The sequence below is a fragment of the Pygoscelis adeliae genome, unplaced genomic scaffold, assembly GCF_000699105.1.
Source record: "Pygoscelis adeliae isolate BGI_AS28 unplaced genomic scaffold, ASM69910v1 Scaffold513, whole genome shotgun sequence".
In the NCBI taxonomy this organism is placed as follows: Eukaryota; Metazoa; Chordata; class Aves; order Sphenisciformes; family Spheniscidae; genus Pygoscelis; species Pygoscelis adeliae.
This window is the reverse complement of record NW_008824591.1, coordinates 2,239,562-2,252,626: the sequence shown is the minus strand read 5'-3', so window position 1 is coordinate 2,252,626 and position 13,065 is coordinate 2,239,562. Positions and strand designations below refer to the sequence as shown.

Below are 13,065 nucleotides of genomic sequence, written 5' to 3'. Positions count from 1 at the left end.
TTAAACTAAAGGGGGGTAGATTCAGACTAGATATAAGGAAGAAATTTTTTACGCTGGGGGTGGTGAAGCACTGGCCCAGGTTGCCCAGAGAGGTGGTGGGTGCCCCATCCCTGGAAACATTCCAGGTCAGGCTGGACGGGGCTCTGAGCAACCTGGTCTAGTTGAAGATGTCCCTTCCCACGGCAGGGGGGTTGGACTAGATGGCCTTTAGAGGTCCCTTCCAACTCAAACCGTTGTATGATTCTAAACCCATGCCAGGGGCCAAATCCATCCCCCAAGGGACAGGCTAGAACCCCTGACTGCACACATGCTCAGCACCCGCCAGGGAGGCTTCTTCCCACCATGCAAGATCCCTGTTAGGCACCTAACAAAGATGCTGGGAAAGCCTAGGAGGTCTCACTGGGACAGAACCTTACACTCCAAATTCGAGACATTTAAGAAAAAAACTGATTGAGTGTTTTTGGGAGGCAGCATCAGGCTCCCAAGAAGCCAGAGCAGGGATTACACCTGGGGAAGGATGGACACGAGATCTGAGCCCACATCAGCATCTTGGTGGGGCTGGGACACCACAAGATGCTGCCAAAATCCAGAATTCAACCCGGAGTTGCTGACTCTTCCCCTTCACGCTGCCTTCGGTCTCTAACGAGCTCGGCAGCGTTATTTTCCCCGAGACAAAGAGGCACTTAAAATGTACTCGGCAGAGAAAAGGACTTGTTGGAGCAGCAGGGCAAGGGGGGCAGCCGGGAGGAAGGGCAAAGGAGAGAAAGAATGACAATTACTTACGGGTAATAGGAATAAGAATAGTAGTTCCTCCTGGCAAGCATGCAAACAGAGAGAACAGCAGAAATTGCATAAGCAGGTTTTCTCTGGCATAGGGAAAGGGGGTTACAGGGCAACTCAGCAGCTGGAAAATTAAATGCGCCGTAAAGAAACCTGGCTCCCCTTTTGCATCCGTAGGTTATTTACTCCGGGCAGGAGCCAGCGTCCTGATGGCAGAGCCCAAGCACCAGCTCACAGGGTGACCACAGTCCCTGCACCGGCGGTGGGGTGTCCGTAGCACCCTTGTCCGAGGGGTTATTCCACAATTCTTAAGACTGAACAGTAAACGTATCCAAAAAGCAGGGCACCCCCCGGGGAGCCGGTTAGGGGCCAGGCAATCCCAGCACGGGAGATGCGGTCAGGACGCCGTGTTTCCAGTGCACCATTTATTAGGGGCGAGCGTATTCTGGGGGTGCGTTTCCATTCCACCACGTCAGTGTTTTACCAACGGCAAAACGCTCTGGAGATTTATGGGCTTGTCCCAGCTTCCCGACAGCCCCGAATTCGGGGCCCTCGGCACTGGGTCTGATTTGTGGCTCTGGTTTGTCCTTTGACAGGTTCACCCCGGGATGCTGAAGCAAAGCTGCTCCTCCTCCTCCCGCCCCGCAGCACGGGCAATGGGAACGCAGCAGCCGCACTCATGGCTTCCTACCCGCCGTCCCAACAGCATCACTCCCGAAAACACATCGGCACCGTCGGCATTTGCTCCATCAGGGACAGATCTGATGCCGTACGCACAAGCATCATCCCAGAGCAACAGCGGGCAGGAAGCAAAAAGCCAGTCCTGCACCCCTCGCCGCGTGCAGGGATGCTACAAGCCTTGCTCTTCCAGCTGGCGTAAATCAGCAAGAATCCTTTAAGGCAGAACGAAGCCACAAAGAGATCTGCAGATTTACACAGGCTGAGGTTGTGCCCTGCTATTTTTCTCTCCCCCCTGGCTCTTAACATACTTTCCTCCCATCATCCCGAGCCCTGCACGGGGAAGGCGTTTAATTGCTGACCTTTCTCCCCTGCTTTGAGAGCCCCCCTGGCTCGGCGCTGCCTCGAGCCCCGTGCAGTAAGAAGCTGCTTTCCAGGGCACTGCGCCCAAGCGAAAAGCAGCGGCCGCATCCCCGGCGCTCCTGGGGATGAGTGTCCCGAAAAGCCCTCGCCCTCCTCCCTCCTACCCTGCCGTGATGGCCATGGCCGCATCCACGACAGCCGTGCTCAGCTCCACGACAGCCGTGCTCAGCTCCCCAGAGAGCAGGGACCCCCCCATGGGGGTGGGAGAGCAGTTTGGGGATCCCCAGGGACTGTCACCCTTGGGAAAACCTCCCCTCCAGCATGCACCCAAATTTTAACATCTCATTTAGAGCCAGCTGGAGGCTCTCAGCAAGGGATTGCTCATGTTTCACTGGAAGCTCAGTGGTTCCCCATTAAAACAAGCCCAGGAGGATGCAGGACGGTCCAAGCACCCGCACCCGGGGTGGGCAGCCGCAGGCAGCCCCCTGCCTAGCCCTGGAGGAAGGGGGGATGCTGCTCCTCCCAACGCTCTCGAGGAACCAGAGCCCAGGACGAGAGCCAGAGTCTGACCAGGTATTTCAGCGGGACACACCACACCGCCTTCCAGGCAAAAGCTGTGGACGGAGGCTTTTTCTGGCCATCACCCCAGAACCGAGCACCACCAGGGCTCTGCTCCGCCCGGTGCTGGGAGGCGCTGGGCGCTCACCTGCCATCTCGGGGGGGCTCGGCGGAGGGCCGATAGCGAATATGCTTTCCCTTCCTCCCCACCCCTGGGAACGCCAGCTCGATGCAAGGGAACTGTACATGGCCCCATCCCTAATCTACCCCAAGGGCAAGGTACCAGACCCCAGACAGCAACGCTCACATGGACGGATCCAGCCCTGGGCTGGCCAAGGCAGCGGGGAAGCCCAGAGACAATATCTCAGTGCAGATTAAGCTGATTTTTTTACTTTTCGGCTGGAGGGGTGCAAGGCTGCACACCCCGGGATCCCCCGGCTGCTGTTAGCAAGGAGAGAGCTGGTGGGACAGGGACAGCCAGGTTCAGTGCCGGCCCAGGGCACCGCCAAGCCCGATCCTGGCCAGAAGCATTTCCCTCGATGCAGAATTGACAGAGCAGCACAAAGCCAAGAAGCAGCAGAAAAAGAAGCAAAAGACTGAACAATACAAGGGAGAGGGACAGTGGAACAAAGCAGCAGAGCCCCGAGGGCAAAGGGACCTTCCCGGGATTTTGTTCCTTGGTCCCCCAGTGCCTCCTGCCATGCCCAGTGTCACAGAGCAAGGAGGGCACTGTGCCCGGTGGGATGCGCGAGCACATGGAGGCACAGCTCAAGGGTTTGGAGTCTGCCCAGCGCGGCAGTGTCACCACCAGTAACTCCCAGTTAGTGCTGGGGTGGTGGAGAAGGGCTGAGCTGGGAGGAGGGGACGGATGGAGGCACCAGCCACCACACCGGATCTCCTTACCCTTTCCGAATGATGACGATGATGGCTCCCAGGAGGATAATCAGGACGATGAGCCCTCCAGCACAGATCCCCAGGATCAGGCCCATCTCCTCCGAGTGCTGCGACACCTCCAGGGGACGCTTGCTCTCTTTGCAGGCAGCTGCCAGGGGACAAGGACAAAGCGGGAGGGGTCAGTGCTCAGCTCCAGGGGGGCTGGCAACATCAGACAGGAAATCACTGGGATTTGTCCCATGCGATGCACATTGCTCCTTGAACACGGTTTATTCCACCAAGACATCACGGGGCTCTGCAGTGCCACACCATGACCGTGGGCAAGTCCCCCTCTCGTTTCCCGTGGGGTGAGACGGTCCCTTTGTGCCACCTTTTGTCACGCCCAACGCAAGCTTGTCCATCCCCAGATTCCGCATCCAGCACCACCGACTCCGGTCTCCCACCGCAACCGTGATAATGGCATTAAGAGGAAAAACTCAACCAAGGGAAAAACCCAGATACCAAAGAAAGCGCGAAGCAGGAGCGCAGGATGGGACTGTAATAAACCACTGCGCGCACCCCGACCGCCGCCAGCGCTGGTAACGACAACCGCCGGCACAGCCCTGACCGCCGGAGCAGCTGCAGGTTCGGCTCCACAGCCTCAGCAGGATCACGCCGGCTGGGAAAGGGAGGGCTCACCTTTGCGGGCGATCCGGACACAGTTCAGACGGGTTTCCTATGGAGGAAAAAAAGGGGGGTCAGTGTCAGATGAGGCTCCGCTCCCTGCTCCCACTCCAAGCGAGGCTGGGCAGACGCAAGGCTGGTCCGTCGGTGCTTTGACCCCAAATCGAGGGAGCGTGCAGGTGATTTGTGCTGCAGCACCCACTGCTGAGCCAAAGGAGCTCCTGGGGACGCACACACCAAGAGATGCTGCTGAATGATTTGTCCCCAGTGTCCCCAGGTTTAGCCGAGGCTATCGCTCCTGGCACAGAGGGGATGGCAAAGCTCAAGATCATCAAAGGAGGGACCCAGCAGACCCAGCCGAGCCACAGGTCACCAGCGTGTCACTGACTACAGCTAAAACACTCCCAGATCATCATTCAGAGCTTCGTGGGGTGTTTTTTCATCAATGAAAGTTTACAAGCCCCATCCCTGGTCCTCTGCACATGCTGCCAAGGTTGCCATGAGGGCTTCCAGCTCAGTTCTCCAACAGTTTTACCATTTGCATTTTTAGGGATGGGTTCAGCTAAAATATTCCATTTTCCGTGTATCCAACTTCTGTTGTAAAATAAAAAGCACCATTTTGGCAGGTCTGCCTTCTTCCCCGAGCATCCTCCAGCCCCTCAGGACACCAGTGCTGGCAACGCTGCTCCATCCGCCCTCGGACCAAGACCTGCCCACGCAGCGTGCCCGGGGCAGGGCCGGCTCCGGCACCGCTCTCCCCAGAGTCACCAGCCCTTGCTCCTCCTGCTTCTTGCTCCATCTGGCACAAAAACCACAAAAAACCCAAGCTGGGATCCAGCTTTTTCGCAATGTCTGACAGCAGCCGGGACAAATCCGTTGCCTCCCAGCAGGAAGGCTATAAAACAGCGTCAGCCACCAGTTATTATCCAGCAGTGCCCGAGCGAGCCAGAGCAGAGATCTTCCTTGTTCGTCTCGGCTCTAGTTACAATCCAGCAAGGTGTGAACAATCCTGGAGGGAGGAAAGGATTCAAAAACCGGCACCTTTCTGGCAACACGGAGCCGTGCAGGATGAGGACACTGTCGCGGTCCTGTTGCTTTGCTTTCACAGCTCATCCTCCCCGGGGTGGGACGGGAGCTGCCGGAGCGGGTGAAGCTGAGAAGGGTCCTCAGGGGGTCCCAGCGGTCCCGCCAGTGACTTGGAGAAAATCAGCCCGGGGGGATGCGGGGGCTGCTGCTGGAGCGGGGTTGTTACGGCTTCGCCGAGAGAACAGGCGGCAGCAGGCAGAAAAAGGGCAGCCCGGGAACTTGGCAGCTTCCCAGGAGCTCTCTGCAGCATCCGCTGTGTCCGCAGCGGGTCCCAGTAACACGCACATGGCTCTTGCTGCCCAAATGGTCCCTTTCCACCCCAGGATTAGCCCCAGGAAGGTGGTCTTCCCCGTACTGGTGCTGGTTGGGGTCCCAGCCGGTACCGCAGTGGATGGGGGGGGCTGGCCTTCATCACCCCTGGCATTGGCACCGAGAGGGGGACGGGCACAGCCCAGGGGTGCCGGGAGGAAGGGGGACACCCATCCGTCATCCCAACGTGCCGTAAGGGTGGCCCGGAGCACGACCTCCCCCCGGGCAGGACACTGGGGGTGAGCCCAGAGCCGGGGGGCCCAAGGGAGGGGGGTCTAAAACAAGTCCCATTTTTTTCTGACCCCACCCCCCGGACCCAAGGTGTGCTCCTGCCTGGTCCAACTGGGACCCCAGACACCCCACCGGACGGAGCAGGGTCCCACGGCTACTCACCCCTTTGAGGTTGCTCATGGCTTGGAAGTAGATGAGATATGCCTTCTTGGGCTCCAGCGGCGGGGTTCAGTAGCCACTGTAGGTCTGGTTGTCCCCCACAGTGAAGGGTTTGGCTTCGGTGAGGCTGCTGGCAGGCAGCTCGGCCCCAAAGTAGTGTACAGAGCCGCGGGACACGGCGTCATCGAAGGTGAGCGGCACCGGGAAGCACTCCTGCCCACCCAACTCCCGCTTGAGCTTCTTGGGCCGGTCTTCTTCTACGATGACCTGGTAGGTGCTGGTGAGGGCCACGCACAGGTTAGCTTCGTGAAAAAGGATGGTCCTGCCCTTCCCTTGGTGCTCGACCCCACCGCCCATGCCCAGGAGGCCAACAGGGAGCCAGGGTGCTGCCCAGCCTCTGCTGGGGCTGGCACCAGGCACCCCCGGCATCCCAGCACTGCACAGACCCACCCCCCGCCCCTGTCCTGCCCCAGGCCTGGGGGGCATGGAGGAGAGCCTGGGAGCTGCTCAGAGTTGTGCAGAGCTGCTCCCAGGAGTCCCGAGTTGCTCAGAGATGTGTTGAGCCACGTAGGAGAAGACAAAGGGCTCTCCAGAGCAGGCTGGAGGAGTGGACAGGAGCCAGAAAGATGTCTGCAAGTGGCAGAGGGCTGCCTGGAGCGGCTCCGCACCCCCCCCCCCCCCCCCCCCCCCGAGGGGAAACTGAGGCATGAGCAGCCTTGCCCATGGCAAGGCATCACCGAATGGTGTAATGTGGATTATTACAAAGAAAGAAGTCCCCTCCAGGTCTCGAGCAAACGTTGCAGTTGGGAGTGGACCCGTGGGTGTGAGCTTAGGGGGGGTTATCAATGCCGGTCTGGCAGAGGAGAGGAGACGGCAGCAGGATCTGACCTCGGCAGGACCCGCACGCTCCACCCTGGAGATGCACTCCAGGGACGGCACCACTCCGAACTGCCGGCACAGTGCGAGCATCCCACCCAGGGCAGAAGCACACCCAAGCCAGCCCAGCAGCACCCCCAGACCAAGGCGGGGGATCCCCCTCATGCCCGGCACAGCTCTGTGGTCCCCAAGCCATCACTAGCAGCCGCTTTGCAATTTCAGTGCCCCCGTTAGGGCTCATCTCAGCCCATTTGCTTGCAGTTAATATCAATGCCGCGGACATGAGCAAACAGCCCCAAGTAGTCCGAGGCTTATCAATGAAGCCCAATTAATCCCTCGCTGTACGCTGATAGCTCAGCCAGCACCAGTGCGCCGGGCTGGCCGGACTCCCCAGCCAGAGACCCACATTCAGCCCAGCTGATGGGTCTCGGGGGCTGCCCGGGGGGCTCACGGCATGGCTGCCACCACCAAGAGCATCCTTTGATAGCAGCAGCCAGTCACCAAAATCCACGGGAGCGCACCGGAGGCTCCAGCACTGCCATCATATACCTGTGCGGAGGAGAAGCCCCAGCACCAGGCATGGAGCCTGGGGGAACCTACCAGAGATGTTGGTGGTGATCTCGGTGAGCGCTGTCTGGCCAAAGCCCTTGCCAGTGCGGGCCCGGACCGAGAAGAGGTAGGTTGTGCCGGGGTGGAGGTTGGAGAAGACGTGGTAGGTCTCATTGTGTAGTTTGGAGACAGTGCGTCGTGGGCCAGGCACATTGACCGCCGGGTCGGAGGACTCAATGCTCTGGTAGCTGATCTGCAGGGACAGAGCAGAGCATCACCAGCAGCCGCAGGAGAGGGGAGAGACCCCAGATCCGGGCGGAGAAGGGGTCAAAGGGATGGATTCAGAGGAGGGGATGGTCATAGGGGCAGCCTGGAAGGCAGATGCTTTTTGGGGTAAATCAAAAGCAGAGGTTCATCAGAAAAGCCCTTGCTGGATAATACTGGTGACCCCAAAAGCAGGACTCCCCAGCAGGGACAGACCCTGCTAGCAGGAAGAAGAACGCAGGCTGGATCCGTGCTCCAAACGAAGGGCTTGGGGGCAGCAATAACACTGCAGCCACCCTTAATCCCCGCGACCGAAAGTGGTGGTTGCCCCAGATCTCCTGCACCATATCCCCCCCGATGGGACCCTCCCACGTTCCCGTGGGTCCCCTGCAGGTGCCGCAGCCGGCCAGGACGCACCTCGTACTGTGTGATGAGGCCGTTGGGCTCCACCGGTTCCTCCCACTTCAGAAATATCATGTCCTCCAGCGGGGTGAAGGTGAGGGACTCCGAGGCAATGCCACCGGGCACTGGGGAAGGAAAGGGGACATGCTCAGATGTGGCAAGAAACCGGGCTGGAAGGATAAATCATCTGAGAAACCCCTCCAGGAGGCTGCAGCAGCTCCCCCCTGCGACCGAGCCACCGTGTCCCCTCTGCCATGCCACCCAGCTCTGGCATGTGCCACCAGACGGGGCTGGGGGCTCCCCAGCGAAATGATGCACCTCCCGTGCTCCCCGGCCCACCCACGGGGCGGGGGGGGGGGGGCCCCCTCGCCACGGCACAAACCCTGCAGGTACCATTTCTGGCATCGCACCCAGTTTCCGCCAGCAGAGCAGCAAGCCCCCAGGCGCCCTCACCGGCGGAGCTCACCCGAGCTCACCAGTGCGAGGAAACAAAAAAAAATAATTCCCTTTTCCCATACAACCCCAATCCCCCCGCCGGAGCCACCAGCATCCTCGGGAGACATTGCCAGCGCTCCCCCCAGCAAGCAATAACATCCTCATCTGCAGACCGGCTTGACATGCCCCAACCTTCCCCTCTAATTAACACCAACAACAATAATAACCGCAAACAATAACAGCGATCGACAGCACTGGGATCGATATTCACTTCTTTACCACGGATTTCTTGACCCGAGGGGGTGAGTGAGGAGGACAGGAGAGGCGATGGCTCAGCAAAGACCACAAATTCACCAGCAGCAGCCTCCACTGCGGGCTTGAGTACCCGAAACACGCACCCTCTCGTTGCAGAGGGACGTCAGCGCTTCCCCTCTCTTTTTCTTTTTTGCAGCTTTTGTTCAGATCTAATTACGGGGCCGAGAGAGAGGGATCGCCTTCCGCGCGCTTCCCACCGTGCAAATACACAATTTCCACTTGATTTACAAGTTAATTTAATCAGAGGCACCGTGTCCTACACATGTACACAAGGCACTGATTAAATTCACGGAGAATTACGGAAACCTTTAGGGCAAGAATGTGTGTACCTATATAGATATTTTTATATATATAGGCACGGGCACCACGCGCTTGTGCAGGCAGCAGGCTGAGACCGGCAGAGGCGCACAATGGCTCCCAGGTGTGCGTATACCTCTCTGCCATCCATATACGCACATATATATTTCTTTATGCATTTATATATATTTATTCTGGCTGGCACTGCATGCACCCTGCCTGCAAGGGAGGGAACCAGCTCCCTGCACACACCTCTCCCCAGCACCAACACGCTGCAATGGCATTTCCATAGGCACCCGGGATTGAGCCTCATCGTTTCGTGCAGACATAGTCCAAAATCCCCGAGCATCCTTGGATCTATATGGGGCACTTGAACACCAGCTGGGCAACCTACGGATGGGTCACTCTCTTCTCTCGGCGCCCTGCCCACGCACCCAGGAGGCAGCAGGACTTTACCCGGGGTCCAAGGGGGATGCTGTGAACAACGCCCTTGGATTGGCCCAGTTATTAATGCCCCAAAAATGGGTCTTCCAGTCCCAAAACAGGGAATGGAATTACCCCTTGGGATGGGGGTGTGCATCTTTGCAGCCTACGCCAGGGTCCCCCACCCCCAGACAAGCCCCAGCGTCGCACCAGCGGATGCTGCAGCCGAAGCCGGCCCTGTGCCAAAATAAACCCCGAATCAAGGGTCTTATCAAGCGGCTGCTCGTCACCCGGTTGTGGGAGCTCGAATCCTCACCATCCTCCCAGGCAGGGAGACGCTGGGCCAAGCCTGCATGTAATATTTGCAACATATCCACAGGCAGATATCCATCGATCGATCCCGCCCGAGGCCGGACATATACGCGGCCCCAAGTTCAATCCAAGGGGCGAGCTGCAAGCCCCGGTTAATCAAGGCATAGGGGAAAGCAGCTGGAGTGATTACAGTATAGCAAAAAAACATCTGGAGCTCCTGTATTAATATTCAATATGAAAACAGCTGGAACAGTCACAGCACAGTGAGAACAGCTGAAGCAATTAGAGCCAGAAAATAAACCGTCAGGAGCGTGAAGCTGGGTGCCCCCGATCGGGCAGGCTCAGGGTTGGGGATACAGAAAGTGCTGATGCACAGAGAAAGGTGCCGAATTTCAGCTTTAGAGCTGAAAACGGGACCCGGAGACCCTCCCGGCTCCGCTCCAGCTCTGCAGGCTTTGCTTTCCAGCCTGGGAAACGGGAGCGATGAGTAACGCGCGCACAAAAGCTGCACGGTTCGGTGGGTCCCAAATCGAGGCGAGTCCCACGCAGGGGGATCTCACAGCAGGCTTCTCCTCGGGGGTCGTCCAGGGGGCCTGGAGCCAGCCAGATCCTTTACAATTATCAATTTTCCACCTTAATTGCTGATTTGTGATACTAAAAAGTGCTTCGGAGACTAATTACGTTCTTGCTTAACAGTAAGCACCGGTGTCTCTGCGAGAGCCAGGGATGCTCCGGCCACACTCAGCACCCACCCCAGGGCACAGCGGCTCCTTGCACCACACGCAAGCCCCAGCCGCTGCTGCCCTCAGCAGACCAGGATGAGACCCCCTCGCCCCACCAGGCTGCAGGACCAGCGGTCAGAGCGGCAGCATTTGGGGGCTGCCCAGCTGTCCTTCAAGGTGGATGAGTCGGCACGGCACGCGGAGGAGATGCTGATGGGGCAGCAAAGAAGGTGTGATGAGTGGAAGGAGTTGTTGGTGGGAGCTGCCAGCCCTGGATGTGGCCCGTCACTGATGGGTGGCACCGGAGACACGGAGCTGGCTCTGCCCTGTACCTCCTGCCACATTCACCGGATCTCCAGAGTTCAAAATCACCCGAGCACTCCGCTGATGGAGAGCCGCAGCCAGGGACCGTGGTGCAGGGTAAGGCCAGACCTGGGAGACCTCTCCGGTGGCCCCAGCTCCAGGACATCCTCAGGGAAGGGCTGGGCAGGAGCAAGAGATGCCAAACCCAGGAGTCCTGGAGGAACACTGGAGCCTCCGGAGAGGACGTCAGCCCCGCTCGGGTGCTGGCAGCGGGGACTCAACCCCAGGGCACGGCCAGGACGGGGAGAAGAGAAACAGCTCGGCTGCTCAGGAGCAACGTTGCTGGCAAATAACGGGGGCCAGACATCCCTTATCAACACACGCTCATCCACAGAGCTCGTTTGCACAACCCGAACACACCCGAGAGCAAACTTAACCGAGGAAGAGCACTGGGGAAGCCGAGCAAAGCTGCACTGGGCTCTGGTTAACAGCTGTCTCCCAGCAATGCAGCAATGCCGAACTGATCAGCGACCAAGCAGATAAAAGATGTTACCTAAGTGCAAAGCATTGATTGTTTCAATTATTATTATTGCTGCTAGGCTTTGGTTCCACACTAAGGGATGAGCGAGGATGACTCGTGCTGGAAGAAGCCGGGCATCAGCCAACTGTTGTGCCCTTCACCGGACCAGGCACAGTTAAATCATTCCACTCGAAGGACCAGGGCAGCATTTCTGCAGCGACGTAGGATGTTCCTCCACCAGAGCAACCGGTGCTGCCCCATCCCCATCCAGTCCCCTCGTCCGCCCGAGCCGCTCCCAGCATTTCCCTTCCCCAGCCACCATCATCGCCCCTTTCTCTCGCCTCCCCTTGCACAGCCCTGGGGCTGCAACAGCCTTTTCACCTCCCCGCTAGCGCAATGGCTGCAGGAGATATTCCCATCGTGCCCTTGGCCAAGAGCCACAGACGTGCACCGTGCCACACCCCGGCAGCTCGCCAGCCAGAGAGTCACATTTCTGGGGACGATGCCCCCCCCCGGGCAGACTCACCATCCTCATCTGTCTGGAATATCACCTCCTTGCCCTCCTTGCGACCCTCGGGGTTAGAGAGGATGAGCTTGACGTGGATGTTCTTGTAGGGCAGCAGGTTTTTGATGGTGTAGCGGTTGGCGTTACGCTCCATCTTCACACACTCCCGGAAGGTTTGGTTGTGGCCGGTGCCCACGAAATAGCGGTAGCAGAGCGAGACGGTGTAGGTGTGACAGCGGGTCAGGTTGTAGCCCAGCGGCTCCCACTGCAACGTCAGCTGCCTGGACTGGATTTCGGAGAAAGCCAGGCCTTTGGGGGCCCGCATGGGCTCTGTGGAGGAAGAGAGATGGGGAAAGATGAGCGACGAAGCAAAACATCTCGTGGGTTTAAGTGTATTATCAGGGAAAGCCCTTCTACAGCGTAGGGGTGAGATGGCCACGTGTAAAGAGCAACCCCGACCCCAAAACTGGGACCAGCCCCGGCACAGGATGCTGCTGCCCTGCAGACAGGGCTGGGGACGTCACCGGGTCTCAAAGCCACCAACACCGCAGGGTCAGCAGCCCCCATCGGCTCATCCTCCCCTACGGAAGAGCCACGGCAGGCACCGGGAGCATCCACACCGCGAGCGGCCCCAAATAACCAGATAAACATGCTTGCACGATGGGAGCCCTCGCATTTTCATCAAGCCCATGTCAGGCTCTCCAAAGGAGAGAGACTGAGCACCGTCGCTGGGAAGGAGTTTAATTAGCTTTAATTGGCATGAACAGGAGAAGACAGATTTAATGAGGAGCCAAGCTCCTTTGCCAACAGCGCATGCACACAGGTGGTTTGGGTTAATGGCAGTAAACTCCTTTCCATACCCAAGGGTGGTGAGAAGGACACCGAGAGGGAAGGAGGGTCTTTGTCCACCCTGTCCCAGATCCCCCAGGCAATTCCCCTGGGATTTGCACTGCGGAGGAATTTGGGCAGCTCAGGGTTGTAAGAGGCTTTTGCAACCTCAGCGGATGCTCCTGCAGGTCCCAATGCCCTCGCAGGACCGTGCAAAACCCCAGCTGGTTTTTGGGGGGGTGAGCACAGCAATAGGCACACAGCCCCACCCTGCGGGGACCCCAGCCTTAAACCCATTGCCACGTCCGGCTCTACCAAAAAACACCAACCCTCAGCCCCAATGCCCACCGGCATCCCTCCCGTTGGGTGGCCAAGGGCACAGGGACCTCTCCTGCCACCTCTCCCCAAGGCCTCCAGAGCCCCCCACACCTCCCCGGGCAGCGCCGTGCGGTGCCAGGCTTCAACCTTCCCCTCTCCTTTTTATTCCACTGTATTTAAATGCTCCGGGCAGAGGCCGGCAGCACGGCACCCGGGGCCGATGACGGCAGGCAGCACACGGCCACGTGGGGCATCTCCCCCCGCCCCCGCAGCTG

General features: G+C 58.9%; 1 protein-coding gene across 1 annotated transcript in view; it reads right to left on the bottom strand.

Annotated features, from left to right (window-relative positions):
- The window catches only part of PTPRU (protein tyrosine phosphatase, receptor type, U), a 50,718-nt gene that overhangs the window by 24,634 nt on the left and 13,019 nt on the right, over positions 1 to 13,065 (bottom strand). The window contains 6 exon segments of the mRNA XM_009322262.1: positions 3,283 to 3,421; positions 3,952 to 3,988; positions 5,725 to 6,107; positions 7,198 to 7,399; positions 7,828 to 7,937; positions 11,666 to 11,974. Coding sequence (XP_009320537.1) covers positions 3,283 to 3,421; positions 3,952 to 3,988; positions 5,725 to 6,107; positions 7,198 to 7,399; positions 7,828 to 7,937; positions 11,666 to 11,974 — 1,180 coding nt within the window.